Source organism: Urocitellus parryii, chromosome 6 (genome assembly GCF_045843805.1).
Source record: "Urocitellus parryii isolate mUroPar1 chromosome 6, mUroPar1.hap1, whole genome shotgun sequence".
NCBI lineage: Eukaryota > Metazoa > Chordata > Mammalia > Rodentia > Sciuridae > Urocitellus > Urocitellus parryii.
In genome coordinates, this window is record NC_135536.1 from 1,065,898 (window position 1) to 1,087,377 (window position 21,480).

General features: G+C 48.6%; 1 gene segment (V, D, J or C); it reads left to right on the forward strand.

The window, feature by feature from the left end:
- Positions 1–4,787: 4,787 nt before the first annotated feature.
- On the forward strand, positions 4,788–20,277 carry LOC144255315 (immunoglobulin heavy variable 3-33-like). The segment is given in 4 exon segments: positions 4,788–4,833; positions 4,938–5,264; positions 12,771–12,852; positions 20,274–20,277. Coding segments are annotated over 4 exon segments (459 nt in total).
- Positions 20,278–21,480: the final 1,203 nt, after the last annotated feature.

Below are 21,480 nucleotides of genomic sequence, written 5' to 3' on the forward strand. Positions count from 1 at the left end.
CTCTTCACAGGAGCCCAGCCCTGGACTCCCAGCTCAGCCCACTCAGTGATCAGGACTGGACACAGCTGCTCACCATGGAGACTGTGCTCAGCTGGGTTTTCCTGGTGGCTGTTTTCAAAGGTAATGAATGGAGAACCAGAGATTCTGAGTGTGTGGGTGCACAGGAGTGAGAGAAAGAGTGGGTGAGTGATAGTGTCCTGACCAGGATGCCTCTGTGTTTGCAGGTGTCCAGTGTGAGGTGCAGCTGGTGGAGTCTGGGGGAGGCCTGGTGCAGCCTGGGGGTTCCCTGCGACTCTCCTGTGCAGCCTCTGGATTCACCTTCAGTGATTACTGGATGAGCTGGGTCCGCCAGGCTCCAGGGAAGGGGCTAGAGTGGATCTCATACTTTAGTACTGGTGGCAGTACTTATTATGCTGACTCAGTGAAGGACGGATTCATCATCTCCTGAGACAACTCCAAGAACACACTGTACCTGCAAATGAGCAGTCTGAGAACCGAGGACACGGCCACCTATTACTGTGCTAGAAACACAGTGAGGTGACGTCAATGTGAGCCCAGACATAAACTTGGGTCAGCAGGGTGCCCAGGGCCAGCAGGGGGCGCTCAGCACACAGGGAGCTCAGGGTTAGCCAGGAGCAGGTGCAGAGTGGGTTTGAGGACTGGTTTCCTGCATCTGGGGGCCTTTCCCTGTGCCTGCTTTCCAGGGGAGCTCTGTGGCTTTGTGGTCTATGCTTACTTTTTATTTGTCTGAAGGTCATTATTCTGTTTTTGTGATGTAGTTTTTTTTTTTTTTTTAAATAGTGCATCTTACTTATATTGTTTGGAATACATTTTGACATTATCACATTCATTCATTGAATATAAAAGCTCTTGGTCTGTCCCAGTACCTCCTCTGTCCTTCCTCTTCTACTCCTCAGTTACTGTACCCCACGGATTTTTATTCCATGTTTTTATACTGTTTTAATTAAGTAAACACTATGTGCATGCATATCATGAGAAACTCACTGTGGAACATGCTACATGTGCAGGACTCACACGTGTGCAAAACTGGCCATTCACATCTGTTCACTTCACTCTTGGCTCCTCCCTTTTCCTGTCCCTCCTCCCTCACCGTTAGTGACCTCTGTCTTGTCCACAGATCTCTTCTATTTCCTTGGATTCTATATGCCTTTATATTCCTTATTTGTTCTAGATTCTATATAAGGGAGAAAACACTCAACCCTGACTTCCTGACTTTTTCATATTTCTCTTGCCCTAATGTTCTCCAGCTCCACCCATTCACCATCATCTCACTCATCCTAATGTCTGAGTTGCTCACTGTTATATACAACCCATATTCCCACCCTAATGTGCATAGACCAAGCTGAGATGCACTGAAGGAAAGCCCTAAACCTGACCACAATGTGAAGACATACACCACTCAGAGTGAACCTTGCTGCATGTGAGCTGTCTCCCTCATGATGAGGTCTGTGACACCCACACCCCACAGCCAGGCCCCCAAAGTCAGAGGTGCCCAGTTGTCCTGCTGCTGTGCATGGCCTGTGCACAGGGGAAACCTGAGCAACATCTTGGGGAGAAAGGGGCTTCCTTGTCAAGGACCCAGGAGGAAGCATGGTCAGCTCTGCATGGACTGTGGGAGCTGCAGGTCTGCTCTGCCACTAGCCTCAGGACTCTGAAGACTCACTGTATCCAAGAGCATTGTGACCCCATCCAGCTGAGTCCTGACTGTGACACTGAGATGCCCCAGGTCGCCTGGCTACTGAATTTGCAGCATGGAGCCTGCGTGGGTTTCCAGCCACTGTGGCTGCATTGCAGGGTCACAGACAGGGTGGACCTGGGCTCTGTCCCTGCTCACATCAGTGCCGAGCCTGTACTGAGAGTCCAGCTCCAGTCTGGGTGAGCATGAGTACTGACAATTTTTATGTCCTAGATTATCCTAAGCTACTCCATGTTCATTCCAAAAAGTTACATACTTTTTGCATTTTCAAAAAGATATTGGGCTGGGGATTTGGCTCAAGCGGTAACATGCTCACCTGGCATGCGTGGGGTGCTGGGTTTGATCCACAGCATTACATAAAAATAAAGATAAAGATGTTGTGTCCACTGAAAACTGAAAAATGAATATTAAAAAAATTCTCTCTTTTTTTAAAAAAAGATGTTGATTGAGAGTTATGACACTGTTATAAGAATATCACATTCTTATGTACTAAGAATATCAGCATCTCGCTCCATCAGACACACAGCTGGCCATTCCAGCTGTATTTTCACACTTACACTGAAACCTAGCTCTAGTGAGTCAGAGGACAGCACCCTGACACAGGGGTGCCAGGCGCCATGATGGGTCCCAGGCTGTGCACACCCAGCTCTCCATCACCTGCCCCTCCTGGGTGTGGGGAGCCCCCTGCTGCTCTGCCCCAGTCACTGTGAAGCACAGCCTGGCTGTGGGCCACAGATGACCTGTGAGCTGCAGAGCCCCAGGACAAGGCCCTCTCTGCACGTGGTCCTCACCACCCACCCTCACCCTCGCCCTCCCTGCACCTTCCCATCTCCAGGGGCCACTGTCCTCTCTCTTTCCAGGACCTGATGCAGCAGCTTCCCCACATGAGGGATGGTGTGGTGATGGTCTCCCTCTGCCTGACCCATTCAGCTAGGTCCATGTGCTCCAGGGCCAGCAGGGACAGGATGTCATTCTTTTTTGCTAAATTACATTCTTCCCCTCTATGAAGAGCGTATTTTTGAAATATCCACTGAGGGACACCTGGAGATGATGAAAACTGCTCTGACACTCATGGGACTGGAGTTAAGGACAGGACTCTTGGACCCTGTGTCTCAAGTATTGGGCACATTGGGCAGAAGTCCTGTCCCCAAGCCTCAGGCTGTCCCTCCCCATGTCTCTGCTGGCCTCAGGCCATGCTGCACAGGGTGGAGTCTCCTGCCTGCTGCCCTACAAGTTGGCCTTGTTCCTGGTGGACCTACATTGCTGGCGTCTTAGGAGGATTTATTCTCAGGATCCACTAGCCATTGCCCTAGGGGGCCTCTGTGTAGGGGCCACACCTGGGACAAAGCTCTGCCTGAGCCCCAGGGCTACCCAGGACATCCTCTGCAATCCAGGTGGAGGAGGACCTACCTCCACACTCTGGCACCCTGTGTGCCTGCAGAGTTACCCCAGGGGTGCTGCCAGTTTAGCTGCTGAGTGACTATCCAGCTCCCAGATCAGAGCCAGCACACACCAACCCTCAACCAGTCCCAGGGCTGTGTCCACACCTTTAGATGTTCACTATGACCACCTCAGGCCCCAGCACCACTGAGGCTGAGTCCAGTCTGTGCTGTTCTGAGCAGCTCCTGAGGCTGAGGGTACACAAGGAGAGAGCTGTGCTGCAGCAGGTTCTGGAGACCAGGGTGCAAACACCCAGGTGCTGCTCCTGACCAGAGCCCTGAGGCTGCAGCACCACATGGCAGGAGGCAGGAGGCAAAGAGAGGCAGACGGGGCTGGACCTCTGAGTGGTGCTGGGGTCCCACTGGGGCTCAGGGTGCCAGGAAGGCTCTACCAGCCCTGAGGGAATCCAGGTGACCACGACCAGGGTATCAGATGTCCTCCCCATTCTCTCCACCCTCATGGACATGCTGAGGGTGACAGTGCAGCTGCCTTGACGGCAGGTGGCTGTGCTCCCTGAAAGATGCCAAGGCAGTTATTCAAGACAGAGAGACCCTGCTTGCGGCAAGCCTACAGTGCCCAGGGGGTGGGGAAATGGAGACTGAGACCACTGAAGATAGATAGATAGATGGATAGATAGATAGATAAACTGTTAATAGATCTTAAATAGATAGGTGGTAGATGGTAGTTTTTGAATTATGATAGATAGATGCATAGATAGAACCTGAGAGTGAAAGAGGATCAATAAAGCCTGAGATTTGACACAGCACCAAGTCCATAGGGATGTGGCCCCTCACAACAGGGGGCGCCCTCATATGTGGCCCCCTGTGGACTCAGACATGACACGTGAAAGTGAGGACAGAGCCTGGGTTTCTCCCTGCCCACACTTGTGCCCTGTGCCCACCACAGATGGCAACAGCATGTGCACCTGAGGGCTCTGTGCCACCTGGATGCTCCTGAGCTGAAGGAGGCCCTCACAGGGAGGCACAGCCTTCCTCCTGCAGGGAGCCTCTGAGGCCCTCAGCTGGACGCCTCCCTGGAGAGCAGGTGGCAGCAGAGGGGAGAAGACACACAGCACATTTCCAATGCAGGATGGTTCTGAGGAAGTCACCAGGTGTGTGCACCTGGAGGCTGGAGGAGGGTCAGGGCAGCAGTCATGTCCAGGGTGAGAGCAAAAGACCAGGTAACCAGTCACTGTTGTCACACATGAGCTGTTGGACAGTGAACCAGCACTCATGCTTCTGGGTGACTTCAATTGTACACTCATGATTCTGTGTGTGATTTTATATTTCTACCATGGAGTTAGCACTGACACCTCCATCATGAGTTTTTGCATGAAAAGAATAAATTCTTACTGGAAAGTAGGTGCAAAATAGATATAACCACAAAGTTAATTCTCCCTTCCTGAATGCTCTTCTGTCCACCATGCTACCCATGACACTCCCATCTGCTCTCAGAGATGCTCTACCTGGCCCTCCACCCAGAGCTGCTATATAGCAGGAGCACATGCAAATAGGGCCTCCCTCTGCTCATGAAAACCAGTCCACCTGACACTGCAGCTCTGCACAGGAGCCCAGCCCTGGACTCCCAGCTCAGCCCACTCAGTGATCAGGACTGAACACAGCTGCTCACCATGGAGAGTGTGCTCAGCTGGGTTTTCCTTGTGGCTGTTTTCAAAGGTAATGAACGGAGAACCAGGGATCCTGAGTGTGTAAGGGGACAGGAGTGAGAGAAAGAGTGGATGAGTGCCAGTGTCCTGACCAGGCTGCCTCTGTGTTTGCAGGTGTCCAGTGTGAGGTGCAGCTGGTGGAGTCTGGGGGAGGCCTGGTGCAGCCTGGGGGTTCCCTGCAACTCTCCTGTGAAGCCTCTGGATTCACCTTCAGTAGCTCTGGGATGCACTGGGTCCGCCAGGCTCCAGGGAAGGGGCTGGAGTGGATTGCAATTATATGGTATGCTGCAAATCAGAAATACTATGCTGACTCTGTGAAGGGCCGATTCACCATCTCCAGAGACAACTCCAAGAATATGCTGTTCCTACAAATGAGCAGTCTGAGAACCGAGGACACAGCCACCTATTACTGTGCTAGAGACACAGTGAGGGGACCTCAGTGTGAGCCCAGACACAAACCTCCTGCAGGGGACCCAGGGCCAGCAGAGGGCGCTCAGCACACAGGGAGCTCAGGGTCACCCAGAAGCAGGAGCAGAGCAGGGGCAAAGGCTGGATTCCTGCACCTGAGGGCCTCTCATATTCCAGCTTCCCCAGGGATCTCTCTGGACTTGTGCTCTGTATTAATCCATAATGTCTCTGAAGATATGAATTCTTTTTTTGTGATGTATTTTCCTTTTTCATTCCTGCCTGGTACTTACACTAACATTGTGGTTCATTTTGACATAATCCACAATCAAACAGTGCAATTTTCTCCTCTTTGTCTGCAGTACTTCCCCTTGCCCTTCCCTCTCCCTCCACACGTTCCTTCCTCCATTAGCTGATCTTCCTTCTATCTGTTTACACTTTTTCTTTACATTAATGAAAGGTATTTACTTGGAATTTACTCTGGTGTGTTCATATCTGCAAATGGGGCATGTGGTCCATTTCCCTGCACCTTCCTCCTTTCCCTCCCTCCTCCTTCACCCTCCATTTCCTTCCTACCCTGCTCTACTATCCACTCTATTTTAATGTCCCTCTGTCCCCTTATTTTACTGTACCTTCCACTTCTGAGAGAAAGCCTCAGCCCTTGACTCTCTGAGCCTGAGATATTTCACTTCCCATGATGTTCTCCAATTCCACCAATTTACCAGAAACACTCTCATTTAATTCCTCTTTATGGTGAGTAAAACCCCACTCTGTACACACCCCACATTTTCTTTACCCATCCATCTGGTGACAGGCATCTAGGCTGGGTCCATCTCTTGGGTGCTGTGAGTTCTGCTATAAACACTTGTGTGGCTGTGTCACTACAGAATGCTTAGTTTACATCCTTAGGACTGTAACAAAACTGGAATACATGGCCATGTGGTGGTGTCTTAGTCAGCTTTTTTGCTGCTGTGACTGAAAGATCTGACCAGAACCACTTAGAGGAGGAAAGGTTGATTTGAGGGCTCACAGTGTCAGAGGTCTCAGTCCATGGACAGCAGGCTCCATTCCTCAGATCTCAAGGTGAGGATGAACATCATGGTGGAAGACTGTGGAGGAGGGGAGCTGCTCATTGATGATCAGGAAGCAGAGAGAGACCCTTGCCAGATACAAATATATATCCCAAAGCGAAGCCCCATGCCCCACCTGCTCCAGCCTCACCTGCCCACCTTCAGTCACCACCCAGTTTATCCCTTACAGGGGATTAATTCACTGATGGGTTAAGTTCTCTGACCCAATCATTTCCACTCTAACCCTTGTTGTATTCATACATGGGCTTTTGGGGGGACACTTTACATCCAAACCATAACACTCCACCCTTGGTCCCCAGAAGCTCATGACCACTTCACAATTCAAAATACATTTAGTCCATTTCCAAGACTCCCCATAGTCTCAATAGTCAAGCTCTGCCCCAAAGTTCAGGTGCAAATTCTCCTCTGAGACCCAAGGCAAATATTGTCAGCTCTAAAAATCAAAAGCAATTTACAAGAATCCACTATATAAACATAGAGAGTAATCATCTACATTCAGAAAAATAGGGGCACAGAAGGAAGGGCTGGGGCCAATGCAAGACTGAAATCCAGATGGGCAGCAAGTCCTGGAGCTCCATGTTCAGGATCTGGGCATAAGGCATGGTGACGTTCTCTCCAAAGTACTTCTGAAAGCTCAATCCTTGTCCCAGATGTGAATGCAATAAGAAGACACAGATTTTAGAAAAAGGAAAAAGAAAGTTTATTGCTTTGCTAGCAAAGGAGAAACACAGTGGAATCCTGTCCCAAGCTGTGACTGCCTGAAAGGACATGTGCAAAGTCCGCACAAAGTTCAAGGAGCAGGCCACATACTAGATGGTCACACAAGAGATTTATGGAGAGTAACAGGAGGCATAGCAACAAGGCTGTCCCTCCAGGATACAGGAACCTGTGACACTTAGAGAACAGCTTTACAGCCCTCAAGAGGAATCTCCTGAGCTGCTTAGTAGTTTAACCTGAAATGGGGGTGATCTTAGGGTACTTAGGAGTTTAAGCTGGGTGGGTTGATCTTAGGGTACTTAGGAGTTTAAGCTGGGTGGGGCTGTTCTTAAGGTACTTAGGAGTTTAAGCTGGGGTAAGGGTGATCTTAGGGTACTTAGGAGTCTAAGCTGGGGTGGGTGGGGTGATATTAGGATACTTAGGAGTTTAAGCTGGGGTGGGGGTGATCTTATGGTACTTGGGAGGTTAAGCTGGGTGGGCTGATCTTAGGGTACTTAAGAGTTTAAGCTGGGTGGGCTGATCTTAAGGTACATAGGAGTTTAAGCTGGGTGGGGGTGATCTCAGGGTACTTGGAGTTTAAGCTGGTGTGAGGGTGATGTTAGGGTACTTCGGAGTTTAAGCTGGGATGGGGGTGATCTTAGGGTACTTAGGAGTTTAAGCTGGGGTAAGGGTGATCTTAGGGTACTTAGGAGTTTAAGCTGGGGTGGGTGGGGTGATATTAGGATACTTAGGAGTTTAAGCTGGGGTGGGGGTGATCTTATGGTACTTGGGAGTTTAAGCTGGGTGGGCTGATCTTAAGGTACTTAGGAGTTTAAGCTGGGGTAAGGGTGATCTTAGGGTACTTAGGAGTTTAAGCTGAGGTGGGTGGGGTGATATTAGGATACTTAGGAGTTTAAGCTGGGTGGGGGTGATCTCAGGGTACTTGGAGTTTAAGCTGGTGTGAGAGTGATATTAGGGTACTTTGGAGTTTAACCTGGGTGGGGTTATCTCAGGATACTTAGGAGTTTAAGCTGGGGTGGGGGTGGTCTCATGGTACTTATGAGTTTAGCTGGGGTGGGGTGATCTCAGGGTATTCAGGAGTTTAACCTGGGATGGGGGTGATCTTAGGGTACTTAGGAGTTTAAGCTGTGGTGGGGGTGATATTAGGGTACTTAGGAGTTTAAGCTGGGGTGGGGTGATCTCAGGGTATTCAGGAGTTTAACCTGGGATGGGGGTGATCTTAGGGTACTTAGGAGTTTAAGCTGTGGTGGGGGTGATCTCAGGGTACTAAGGAGTTTAGCTGGGGTGGGGTGATCTCAGGGTATTTAGGAGTTTAAGCTGGGGTGTGTTGATCTAAGGGTACTTAGGAGTTTAAACTGGGGTGGGGGTGATCTTAGGGTACTTAGTAGTTTAAGCTGGGATGGGGTGATATTAGGGTACTTAGTAGTTTAACCTGGGGTGGGGTGATATTAGGGTACTTAGGAGTTTAAGCTGGGGTCAGGTGATCTCAGGGTACTTAGGAGTGTTATGCTCCAATTCAGGACCCCCAAAGACCACCAGAGACCCAAGATCAATGTAAACAGCAAAGAGGTGTGTATTGTGAGCTAGCTTGGTCCTCCGCGTGTACACATAGCAACTGGTGATGCTGAGAGGCCCGGAGCCCAGGGTTTGCAGCATTTTTATACATTCTTTGGAGAGGGCAGGGACTTCACATACATCATAGCAAATCATCACACACCACGGGAAAATCAAATAACAACTCTAAAACATGATTAGCACATTCACTGGTGGGAACAAGTTGGGTAGGGGTGATTGGTCAGTACAAAGGGGTATTGGTTTGAACTGATTGGTTTGAGCCAAGAGGGGTGTACCTGCTGACCTACATGGTTTCCCAATATGTTATCAACCACCATAAACTACTGGGAGGGTCATCTGGCATCCCAGGTATTTCCCTGTCTCATGCTGATTGGTGGCTGCTAGGGGGCTGCTATGGATCTCCACCCAGCCTGACTGAGTCAGGGACACCTGGGGCTGCAGATCTCTCCTCTAGATAAACAATTTAGCAGGGTGGGAATGTGCTTAGGAGTGCTCTGTGGGTTTTTCCAAGGACAAAGGTCATGTCCCTTTCTTCCACAGGCTTTGCTCTGAGATAGAGGCTGGTTTTTCATTCCCCCTTTTGTCTGGAAACTTGGGAACCAATCATGGTTCCCTCAGTTGTGGGCCTATTTGGGAAGGCTGTACATCTTGGTAAACAGTAATCCTCAGGGGACAGTCTTCAACTTCCCAAACTTACTTAAAATTGGCCTCCTAGATCCAACCTGACTTGATTTACCTATCTACACTGCCTAACCATTTCTGGATTTATTTCCCCTAATTTTAGCAATGGCTCATTCTGGCTGCTTCAGGCTGAAAAGGGGTGTCAAACATGACGGGGCTCAATGACATGGGGGACGACGACATGGGGGACATGAGTTCCCTTTCAGAAGTCAGTTCCATTTGAGGTCTGGTTGCGGAAAAACAGGTTGTCATCTGGGGATGGGTACTTCTATGAGAGAAACAAAAAAACATGAGTACTGAATAAGTGTTGCAGCAGCTGGAACATGTCACTGTACATAAGTTCCCTCACCAGGCTTTAACATCCCCAGTTACCAGGATTGTAAACATAACATTTAACTTTTAGGGTTAGAGATGTCCTTCCCCTTAAGACACAGTTTAATAATTTAATGTCATCTGATCTTGCAAAATTGTTTTACTAGTATGACCTCTGTGTCTAATAGAGAAATCTTTAATTTTGTTACTTAGGGCTGGATAACCATACTAGCAAACACCAAGCCTACCTGTGTAGGTTAGGAATATCTGTGGGCCTTAAAATAAAACTACTCTGGCAGTTCCTTTTGATAGTTATCAGGCATTCCTAAGAATCTCTTTTGTAGCCTCCAGTTTACTTATTTTTGGAGGTTACATTTAACTATTATTATCATTTAAAATGCCCAGGAACAGCTGTGTTTTGGCTTTGACTGTCTTTGCTAAGTGTTTAATATGAAGCAAGTCAAACTGACTTTTGTTTCTATCTTATTGTTAACAGTCAGCTGAGTTTCCCTGGGAGTCCTTGGGGAACTTACAGTAGCTTCTCAGTTCCGCTAGTGCCATTTGTGCTGCTAGTGCCATTTGCGCTAGGATGGGTCCAGGCCTTGCTTGACCGTGTGGCTTCCCTTGGAAGCACCCTCCTCTTCACAGCAAATGCACTGATTGGCTTTCTGTCCTCCACTGGTCTCATTAATCTCCCTGATCAGGAGGTTATGTGGCCCAGAGTTGCAAAAGCTCTTTGGAGAAGTCCCCTATTCCCTGATTCATACTGACTCAGAGGGAAAGAGCCAAATATTGGTTTTCTTGGCCCTTTTAATTTAACTAATTTTAAAACTTAATCTTAAACATCCAGCAAATAAATTTCAACAGCCTTATATTAAGTGTACTGGGCTTTAATGTCTATCTCTCTATCCGGTAGGTGATAACTCCTTATCTTAAATTAACCCAGGTTGTGTGTTCTTAAATCAGTACCTCTGTAAAACATTAACAGGCAATCTTAAATCATAAGAAAACTACAAAATAAAATCATCAAGAGTAAAAACATATTTAGTTCATAATAGCTACCTTGAATTTTGGCAGAGTTATACATTATAATCCCCTGTTTGAGATCCTGGTAATCATGACAAAAACTAACCTTTGGACACAATTTTAAATGTACTGAAATCTGGCCTACTTCTTTCATAGTCACATTCACATGTAGTGAGATGGAAAATAGAGCCTTATCTCAAGTAAGGTGGGGCTCTTCATAAATCTTAAATACTATAGTTCTGAAGCTTATCTTTGTTTTTTAGACATCATTTTACAAAGCCTACATAAATTGTTGCTCAAGTTCACATGAATATTATCTAACACAACATAATATCACATCTGAAACATGAATTAAATAAAGGGTGAAAGTTTTTAACCTTTTGTAGAAAAGTAGCAAAGTACTTTTTGTATTTTGCAATAAAACCTTTACATAGATTAGGCTCTCATTAACTTAAAAATACATTTAAATTGCATCTCAGTGTAAAAAGTAACATGGAACTTCACATAACTTATTGATAATAAGTCCAGTTATAGAACACAAATGATATAAATAAATCTCCAACATGTTTTCATGTTAAGCCTAAAATTACCATACAACTTTAGATCACAGCTTGATATTATGCTCTTTCTAAAGCTTCTACATTACAGACTTGTATACCTGGAAGATATGAACATATTAATAGCACCAATTACATTGATGTTTTTATATTAACCAAGTTTAGCTTTTAAAGAAATAACATAGCACAATTCTCTAAAACAACAGCACTTGTTTAACCAGCTGTTTAATTTCTTTAAGATTACTTGCTCAAAAACTTACACTTATAACCAACTTACACAGACCTTCTTTATATCATTTACTTAAACCCTCTTAATTACTTAATCATATAGACTCTTATCCAGAAACACATTTTCCCTCTATTAAATCCATACCTAGAACCTTCTAGTTTCTCTTTTTATCTCTTAACTTCCTTCTGTTCACATTTTGAAACAATACTTGTGAATTTTTGAATTTAAGCAGATTATTTCATAGACATCAACATTTTATTAGGTTTTATTTTTGAACACGTAGAAAAACTTTTAACCTTAATTTTAAAGACATCTTTACTTTTATCTGTTTACCCAATTTAAATTGAACCATTTGAATCACGTGAATCAAAGATATTTGGATCCATTTTTTTTTTAATTTTCCATGAGTGCTCCTCATATGTCAATTGTCATATCACTGCATGATATATGGACATATACACATATAGACATACCTACATACAACACATAACACAAGTGTAACACAACACAATAGTAAAGGCCTTGTAGCTTTCTCACGTGAAATCTCATTGCAATGTTAAAAAAACCTCCAGTTGATCAAAAATAGAACTTATCAGAAAACATTAACTTCTCTGTAGGATCAAAATCATGAGCTCAAAAAAATACAGAATCTAAGAAAAAGCAAATGTCCTAGAAAAAATTGACAGGCCAGTAATTAGTAAATGCCATACAATTTACTCTTTGGTTTAATCTAGTTTGAGTTCCCATAAAAAGACACTTTTACTCTTTTTTTTTCTTGGGCCTCAGATCTGTCTTCTACTGAGTGCTCCAGGCTTCTTCTATTTGCATATCAATTTAAGTCCTGGCTGAGGTCTGGAAGGGACTGGGAAAACTGGAATTCTAAGCAGGAACCTCATGCCTAAGGCATTGTAAACATAAGTCACAATTTTTAGGTTTGGTGCCAGGGACCAAAAGGGAGTTCTCCTTCAAAGAATAGCCTGACAGTTACAAGAAACAGCCCCCTAGGAGACATCTCGCCTGGGAGACACCCTGCAGCCATCCATCTCCCTGAGACATCCTGCGGCCATCTGTCTTCCTGAAACATCCTGCGCTATCTCACCTTGTGAAGACTTCTAGCAACTGCCGATAAGAGAGCTCCCCCCATCCCCAGCCCATAAATACCACTGTGTGAACAATAAAAGTTTGTAGCTTGATCAGAACTTTTGTCTTGCTGTCACCTTTCGTGTCTCTTGTCAATTCATCCCTCCCCATCTAGGTTCGCTGCCCACGTTGATGTGTCCTGCCGTTCAGGACATTTGGTGCCCAGTGTGGGGCTCTAGCCTTTGACTGAGGGGGAATGCCGTCCTCCGGGAAGACTTGGCCAAGCGGGAGCGTGAGACCGCCTCGGCAGACACGACTGAGAGACAGATCCGGGAGGAGAGCGAGGACGACGCAAGGTGAGTGACACACCATGGGACAAGCAGTTTCGTCACATGAGTTTTTTTGTCAGGCCTCAAGGAGGCCCTCAAGACACAGGGGGTGCGTGTTAAGAAAAAGGACTTAAAATTATTCTTTTCATAAGTAGGAGAATTGTGTCCACGGTTTCCCCTTGAAGGGACCATTGATGGTAAAAGATGGCTTAGAGTAGGAGACTGTTTAAAAGATTATTATGAATCCTTTGGCCCAGAAAAGGTGCCTGTTCCCACCTTTTCTTACTGGAACTTAATTAATGAACTTCTTAAAAGTTCACCCTTTGATAATGGTACCTTAAAACTTGTCAGGATTGGGGAAGAGGCTATGCAAAAGACCTCTAGTCCCCTCTCGGCATGCCCTTCAGTTAGTATAGACACAGACCCTTCTCAGTCTCCCCAGGACTCTGGGAACCTTCCTGGTCCCCCTCAAAATCCCACCCTAATAAATAAGGCTCCAATGGTTACCACCCACCTTTATCCAGTTTTAAATCCTGGAGACACATTGACCCCTGGGGAGGAGGCTACCTTGGAGAAGGAACCAGCTCCCTACCATTCAGAAGACCCGCCACCTCTCAGGACCCTGCCACAGCCTATAGGACTTACACATCCCCCTCCCTCCTATATCCCTCCTGCCTTTTGTGCTCCGGCCCTTCAGGGGCCAACTGCCCCCTCAGATATTTTTTCTCCACTTCCCCTGCCTAACCTGGCTCCCTTGCTAGAGTCTCTCCAACATAGACGGGAACAGATCCAACTCTTAAAAGAATTAAGATCCCTTGACTCTGAGCTTCACTCATTAGCCTTAGGCATGGAGTCAACCCGAGCTGGCCCAAGGTGGTCTAATACAAAGGCTAAGCCGCGCCATGGGCCTTCCCAGTCACCTGCAGTCAGACAGATAAGCCCACCCAGGCTGAGGACAAAGAGATGAAAGCAGAGGAAACAGATCTAGAGGAGGAAGCTGAGGAAATGGATCAAGGGGATGAAGTGGGGGGGGGGAGGGCAAGAGGAAGATCAGGGCTCAGAGGATGAGGAGTTCACCCCTAGGCAGGAAGGAACCCAGAGTGCTTACAAAAAATTAAGCCTGCATTTTCTTGAAAAACTTAAAAAGGCTTGTGTTCACTATGGACCCACTGCGCCCTATACATTGGCTTTAATAGAGAGTCACAGCGCACAATGGCTTACTCCCAATGATTGGAAATTTTTAGCCCGAGCTACCCTCAGTGCCGGAGACTTCCTGTTATGGAATGCAGATTTCAAAGAGCACTGTCAGGAAACTGCTCAAAAAAATTTAACTAAGGCCTCCTCTAAATCCTGGACGTATGTTAAGCTAGTGGGCAATGCGCCCTTTGACACAAACCCTAAACAGGCGCGTTTCCCTGCTGGACTTTTGGCGCAGATTCAGACGGCTGGCTTACATGCTTGGAGATGCCTCCCTCAAAAGGGCTCGGCTACCACTTCCCTGGCAAAAATTCGACAAGGGCCTGAGGAGCCTTATAGCGACTTTGTTGCCCGGCTTAACCTAGCTGCGGAGCGCCTGCTTGGACCAAGCAATAGCGAAAGCCCCTTTGTAAAACATCTTGCCTTTGAAAATTCCAACCCCGCATGTCAGGATGTTCTTCGACCACATAAGGACAAAGGGGAACTTTCTGACTTTATTAGACTCTGTGCTGGGGTGGGTGCAGCCCATGCCATGGGTCTGGCCATAGGTGCTGCCTTTACCAAGGCCTTTTGCAATCCTGGCTCACGTACTTGCTTTACTTGTAAACAGCCTGGCCATTTTGCACGCGAGTGTCCCACAGGCAAACAAAGCCTAGGGATAGCGTCTCCTCAAACCGGGGCTAAACCGCCCCCAGCCACCCTTTGCCCTAGATGTAGTAAAGGTCGTCACTGGGCCAATGAATGTAGATCTAAGACAAATGCCCTTGGACAACCTATTTGTTCCCGCTTCTGGGGAAACTCCTTTCGGGGCCATCCCCTGGCCCCGACCTCCCCCAGGACAAACCCAGGCGTAATAAGGTTTGTTCCCTCCCAAATTCCCAACCTACCTCAAAATCCTTCTCCATGATTACCTCCCTCCAAGGAGCCACCCCAGGCAGTGCAGGATTGGACCTCTGTGCCACCACCGATACAATATTAGACTCCATGCAAGGGCCCCAGATAATACCCACTGGAATTATGGGTCCCCCTCCATCTCATACGTGTGCCCTTATTCTTGGAAGAGCCTCTACTACCTTACAACTTGTTCAGGTCTTCCCTGGCATTATTGATAATGATTTCACTGGAGAAACAAAAATACTGGCCACAGCTATCCAAGGTAATGCCCAAGCTGATGCGGTAACTTGTTCCATCTTTCCAGTTTTTGTTGGCTCTGTTCAAAAGGCCACGGAGTTACACAATCTTTCCCATCTAAATTCCCAGAGCCTTCGATTTCTTTGCAAAATTACCAGGCAACAGTCACGAGAAATAGTAAAAGCATGTCCTGCTTGCGCTGTCTCCCTCCCCATTCAACACTTGGGAGTTAACCCCCGAGGATTACTGCCCAATCAGATTTGGCAAATGGATGTTACTCATTTTCCTGAATTTGGAAAAACCAAATATATACACATTTCTATAGATACCTTCAGTGGCTTTATTTTTGCATCACCACATTCTGGAGAGGCTACCAAAGATGTCCTTTGTCATCTTGTTTCATCGTTTTCCATAATGGGTAAACCAATACATATTAAAACAGATAATGGTCCTGCATATACCAGTGCCAAGTTTAAACAGTTTTGTGCTACCTCGCAAATTTGCCATACTACTGGAATTCCATATAACCCTCAGGACCAAGGCATTGTTGACCGTGCCCACCTTACCTTAAAGACTTGGCTAACCCACCTTAAGGCTTCCTCCCTTGTATTTACCACTCCCAGGGATCGCCTTAACCATGCATTATTTGCCCTTAATTTTCTTACCCTAGACAGTGAAGGCCATTTGGCCGCAGACAGACACTGGCATCCCTCGTCCAATTCTGTTCACCCACCTGTTATGTGGCGTGATCTCCTTACAAATAAATGGAAAGGCCCAGATCCTGTTCTCATCTGGGGACGAGGCTCAGCTTGTGTTTTGGACCAAGAGCAAGCAGCCCCAAGATGGTTACCAGAATGCCTGGTTAAACAGGTTAATAACTTACCTCAACCCAGGGACGGAGACCCTCCCCCTGAGGACAAATTTTTCTCTTTTTCAGATGCAGCCAACAATCTGTGTGAGGATCCTGCTTAAGGCACTTCCGCTGAACAGGTTTGTACATGGAGGCCTTGGCCCTCCACCTTCCAACATCAGGGAGTACCTTTTTGCTCCCCCCCTGAGAATGCAGGGGAGGATTTTGGACTCAGGCTCCCACTAGTTGGACCCAGACTGCTGACTGCTTGACTAAGGTGGCTTACCTCCGTGCCGAGGTTGACCATAAACTCGGAGGAGTTTATCAGCCTGAATGGGTATGTGTTAACAAGCCAAAGATTATTCCCCCCAGTACAAGTAAAGCTCTCCAAAATTGTTCTGCAACTTGTACGCATACCCAGGTGATGCATATCCCCTTCAGGGGCAATTTAGTGTAGGAATTCCACATTTTTTCTATGTTGGCAAGTTGGCACTCACATTAGATCCAGGGATGTTGGTATAGTGCCCTTTGTCCTTCCTCAGTGTTAGAAGGAGGGAAGATTCTAAGAGGGTAAGTAGGTGAGTAAAAGTGATTTTCTGGTATTGTAGTGCTGGCCATGAGCTCAGGGTGAACGAATCACAAATTTGATGTTACAGAAAGAGGCAGAGAAATCAGCTGACCTGAGCCTGAGGGTGCTCTTGGAACTGGTCACTGACCCTAACTGGGCATGTGACCCTGGTGACATCTGGACTGACCAGATTATTGGATTCCTCCAGTGAAAGTACAGGAGTGCCACCAACGGTGTCTCTTGGAGTTGAGGCTGAAGTGTGCATGGCCAGGCTGCTCAGGGTGAGGAGATGAGAAACCTTCCCTGGATGGAGCTGCTGGTCTCACACATGCCAGAAGGTGAGGCAGGTGCGAAGGCTGAGCCTGGGGTTGAGCACCTCCTGGGACAGGAGAATGTGCAGGATTTTCTCTAATATCTTGCAAGTGCTATATAGGAGGTGGTAGGTGAGGGAGCAGGTTGTGAGTTTACATGGAACTGACTAGTTTACAAGGACCACTATGACCAAGGTGTGGTTTCAGGGGATGAACTTGTGACCAGAGGTCAGCAATAACCATTCCTGTGTGTCGCTGGGAGCAGCAGGTTGGCACCCAGTAACAGAATGTCTGCAGTGGCCTTGAGGATTGGAAGTCCCCACATAAGGGGCTGGACGGCACAGTGTTGTGGGTGTTACACTCACAAAAGAGGCAGAAACCATCTCTGTCTTCCCTTCATTTTACCATGAAATACACACAGATTTATGGATCTCTCTCAGAACTCATGTGTCCTCATCCTGATGATGGACAGCTCAGTGGTTTTCTCTGAAGGACACTTTCCTGGTGCCTGGGTGGACAGCTCAGGATGCGTCCTCTCCTGCACACATCTGTGGATGCACTAATCAGGTGGACAGGCCACATCAGAGAGTGGAGGGAGGGCAGTGTGCACAGAGCAGGCAGCTCTGTCCTCCTGAGGCCCCTGACTCTCCTCTCTGCTGTGTCACCCCAGGGCTTGCTCTGACCCTGATACTCAGCAAGATGCAGTGCCTGAGCTGTGCCTGATTGAGGGACCATCAGTACTCACTGGTCCAGGATGTGATGGACAAGGGCCTCAGCTCTGCCACCTGGTTCCATCATTGGGAGGAACAATCTCGACCTCCACCCCATGCTGGGGGCACCACTCTTCACCACAGCAGGATACAGCACCCACCTGTGCCCTCAGCAGGAGCAGGGGAGCCTGAGTAATCATGGAATACTACTCAGACAGGAACAGTGGAGGGCTCTCATTTGGGACAACACAGGTGACCCGAGGACACTGCACTCATTGACATAAGCCAGGCACAGAAAGACAGGAACCACTGCCTCACTTACAGCTGTGATCTAAAGTTTCCCAGAGGTGCACAGAGGAGAAGGAGGCTAGCAGGGCCTGGGCAGTAAACCTGGGAGAGGCTGGTCAGAGTGGGGCTCACTTCTGAGAAGGAGGAGGAGAACCTCCAGGACAGCGGCTCAGCAGGAGGCTCTGGTGAGTCACCACCTACTGTGCACCTGCAGCAGTGCTGAGAGAGCAGGCTTTGATTCCTCACCATGGAATGGTGGAAGTCAGAGCTGAGCACCTGCTAATACCTGGATCATCCTTCCCACCACGGGTGCCCATCGGGAACCTTCATCCTAGGTAAAGGGTCTCCAGGGGCCCTGCTCTGCCCTCTGTGGGCTTTATTAGAATTACATTTAAACAGTGATGGCAGCAGACACTGAGACCCAGAGGTTTAGTGCCCTCCTTGTTTGCAGTGTTCTCTTTGGAGCATGGTGAATGCGTTAACTCAGAGAACACAGCCATGACCTCAGGTCAGAAGACTGAGCTTCATAAGATTGTGGAGTTAATAGCTGACAGAAGGAGGCACATGAGGTCCATTAGCATGATGGGCTTCTCCCACCTGTCAAGTGGAGCACTGAAGTGTCCCTGCTGCTGTGGAGATAGGGTGGGCACAGAGGGCCTGGGCTAAGGAGCTGTCCAGGCCACCCCTCCACAGGGCTCTGACATGGCCCTCAAGGTCAGCACTCACAGTGTCCTAGTAATACAACCAGGAAGCACTGAGGTGGGGCCTGGGTTGTGGGGCGCTGCGGGAACTGATGAGGGGAACAGACGCAGCACCTCGGGCCCTGGCTCAATCTCTGCACTGAGCACATGAGGTCTGGTTCCCTTGATGGCCCCTGACCTCACAGGGGAGCCAACAGAGGGCCACACCTGGGGCTCAGGAGAGGACAGGCCCCAGGAGGGTGCCCACCTGCAGGAGGACCCTCCTTAGGCATCACACTGAGCTCTGCCCAGGAACGGGCTGGAAACCAGGAGCATGGCTCATGCTGCTCAGGAAAGGACCCCACAGGGACCATGGAGATGTGCAGAGATAAGGCAAGGACTGGGCACTGCAGCTGGTCAGACGTTTCCTTACTCCAAAGAGCAGGGTCTTCTCCTAAGCCCACTGCTGAGAGGGACCCTCGGTTTTGTTGGCAGCATTTTGACTGCTCAGCTGTGCACCCCATCTTCCCTGGGGAAGGAGTGTTCCCAACATTCCCCCCACCCTCCCTTCTGAAGATGATGGAGAATGGGCACTGCTCCTGGGACCAGAGCAGGGCTGGCCCCTGGGTCTGCAGACACATTTCCAAGTGAGACGTGTGGGGAGGATGGGGCTGGAATCTGACAGGCAGGTGGCGTCACTGCTGAGGGTTCAGACAGCAGCATCCTGGGCCTGGGCTGCTCTACATTGCCACCCCCGTCCAGCACAAGCAGCTGAACTGAAGTCACTGTGTGAATTTGGGGTGACACAAAGTATGACACAGACACAGAATACCTTCTATAAGCTTCATGATGGCTTTCTCCATCTCCCAGCCTCAGGCTCATAAAAGGGGGACAAGAGAAGGTCAGAGGCTGACAGGAGAGAGGGGGCATGTTCAGAAGTGGGCTTTTATTTTGGGTGATGCTGTTTCTTAGAATTTTCTATCTGAAAAAGGCAGAAGGGGTAGGATTACAAAGGAACAGGTGAGTGTGACTCAACCCCAGCAGGTGACACCTACTCCTGGAGCCACACCCTGGTGTCCCAGCTGGGGGAGCACCCAAGTTACTGGACCTGGCACTACCCTGCCCGACTGAATGCTATAACTGTTCAGAACCTGGAGCATCAGGACTTAAGGAGGTTCATGGAGGGCGGCTTCTCTCACTAATGGCTCTCCTCACCTGGGACCTGCGCTGAGCTGATCCCTTGGAATCCAGGGAAACCTCTGCAGATGAAGAGGGAGCTGGACATAGAGAGGAAGTCACATGTCAGTGCTCAGCTCCTCTGGGGACAGCCACTTAGACAGTCTGTCTCCTCCTCTTCCCAAATGGTCTCCATCACGTGTTGCATCCAGTCTCCCTGCTGGTGCTGATGTCTCCTGGATTACAGGACGTTTACAAGATGAGGAAGGCTACACCTATGTCACACAACCAACATGAATGTGTCACATGTTGTCTAGGAACAGAAGGACCAAGTCAGTGTAGCAGACAGTGAGAGAGAAAGCAGTGTGCTGGACTCAGAACTGAGCACTCAGCACCCAGAGCCTGAGAGGGTGTGGGGAGTGAGACTAGGCACCAGGAAGGGAGCAGTGTCTCTAGGAAGGTGCTAGGCTCAAAAGGGTGGGCTCCCCCTCTGACAGCCTTCCGGCACCCCTGAAACCACCTGCTCTCCTCTCACAGGTAAAGCTCCACTTGGGTTCAAGACAGGGACACATCTCAGGAGCACAGAGGACCTGGGCAGCCTGACCTCATCCTCTCCAGATATCAGAAGAGCCTCACCCACATGCAAATTCCTCCTCCTGCTCTGGGTTCAAAGGCCCTCTGGGCTGTGGGAGCTCCCAGCTCTCTGCTCAGACAGGGCTGAGGTCTCTGGGAAGGCAGGTGTGGTCTAGAAGATGAGGCTGCTGGGTCTTGTCCTGTGCCTGGTCACAGCTCCCCAAGGTGAGTGTCCCCAATGTCATTCCTGGGTCCATGGGGAGGTTGTGACTGCAGGTGACTGACAGGGTGTGACTGTCTTTGTCCCCAGGTGTCCTGTGCCAAGTGCAGCTGCAGGAGTCAGGACCTGGCCTGGTGAAGCCCTCACAGACCCTGTCCCTCACCTGTGCTGTCTCTGGATTCTCCATCACGACCAGTGATTACTACTGGCACTGGATCCGTCAGCCCCAAGGGAAGGGGCTGGAGTGGATAGGACGCATTACTTATGGTGGTAGCACTAACTACAACCCATCCCTCAAGAGCCGAGTGTCCATCTCCAGAGACACGTCCAAGAACCAGTTCTCCCTTCAGCTGAGCTCCCTGACCACTGAGGACACAGCCACCTATTACTGTGCCAGAGCCACAGTGAGGGGACCTCAGTGTGAGCCCAGACACAAACCTCCTGCAGGGTGCCCAGGGCCAGCAGGGGGCGCTCAGCACACAGGAGCTCAGGTGCCCCCTTCAGAGCAGCAGAGGAGAGTGGATGGTTTCTCTCCAGGTGATCAGTGTTTTCCTGGGTCCCATCATGGAGAATGTGGAGGTCTCTTCTGCCTCAGATCATCCCCTGCTGTTCTCTTATGGAGTCAGGAGTGTCTCTCTCCACCTTCTCAGGTCAGGCTGCACAGTACACGTGTGAGTCTGTGTGTCCCTGTGTGTATATATTGGCATGTTATGTCTGTATTTGTGTTTGTGCAGGACTGTTTTTATTCATCATCCTAAAGAATAAGCTTTATGTTGATTAAAACTTCTCTTTTGTCTGCCCATTTTCTTCTTACCTCCTCTCCCTTTCCATTTGCTTAGTGTTTTGTCATCTCACTTCTTACAGAGGAAACTTAGAGTGTGGATTATTGAGTTTCTCTCCTTTCTCCATCGCAGCACTTAATGCCATGAAATCCTCTAAGCAGCCTTCAGC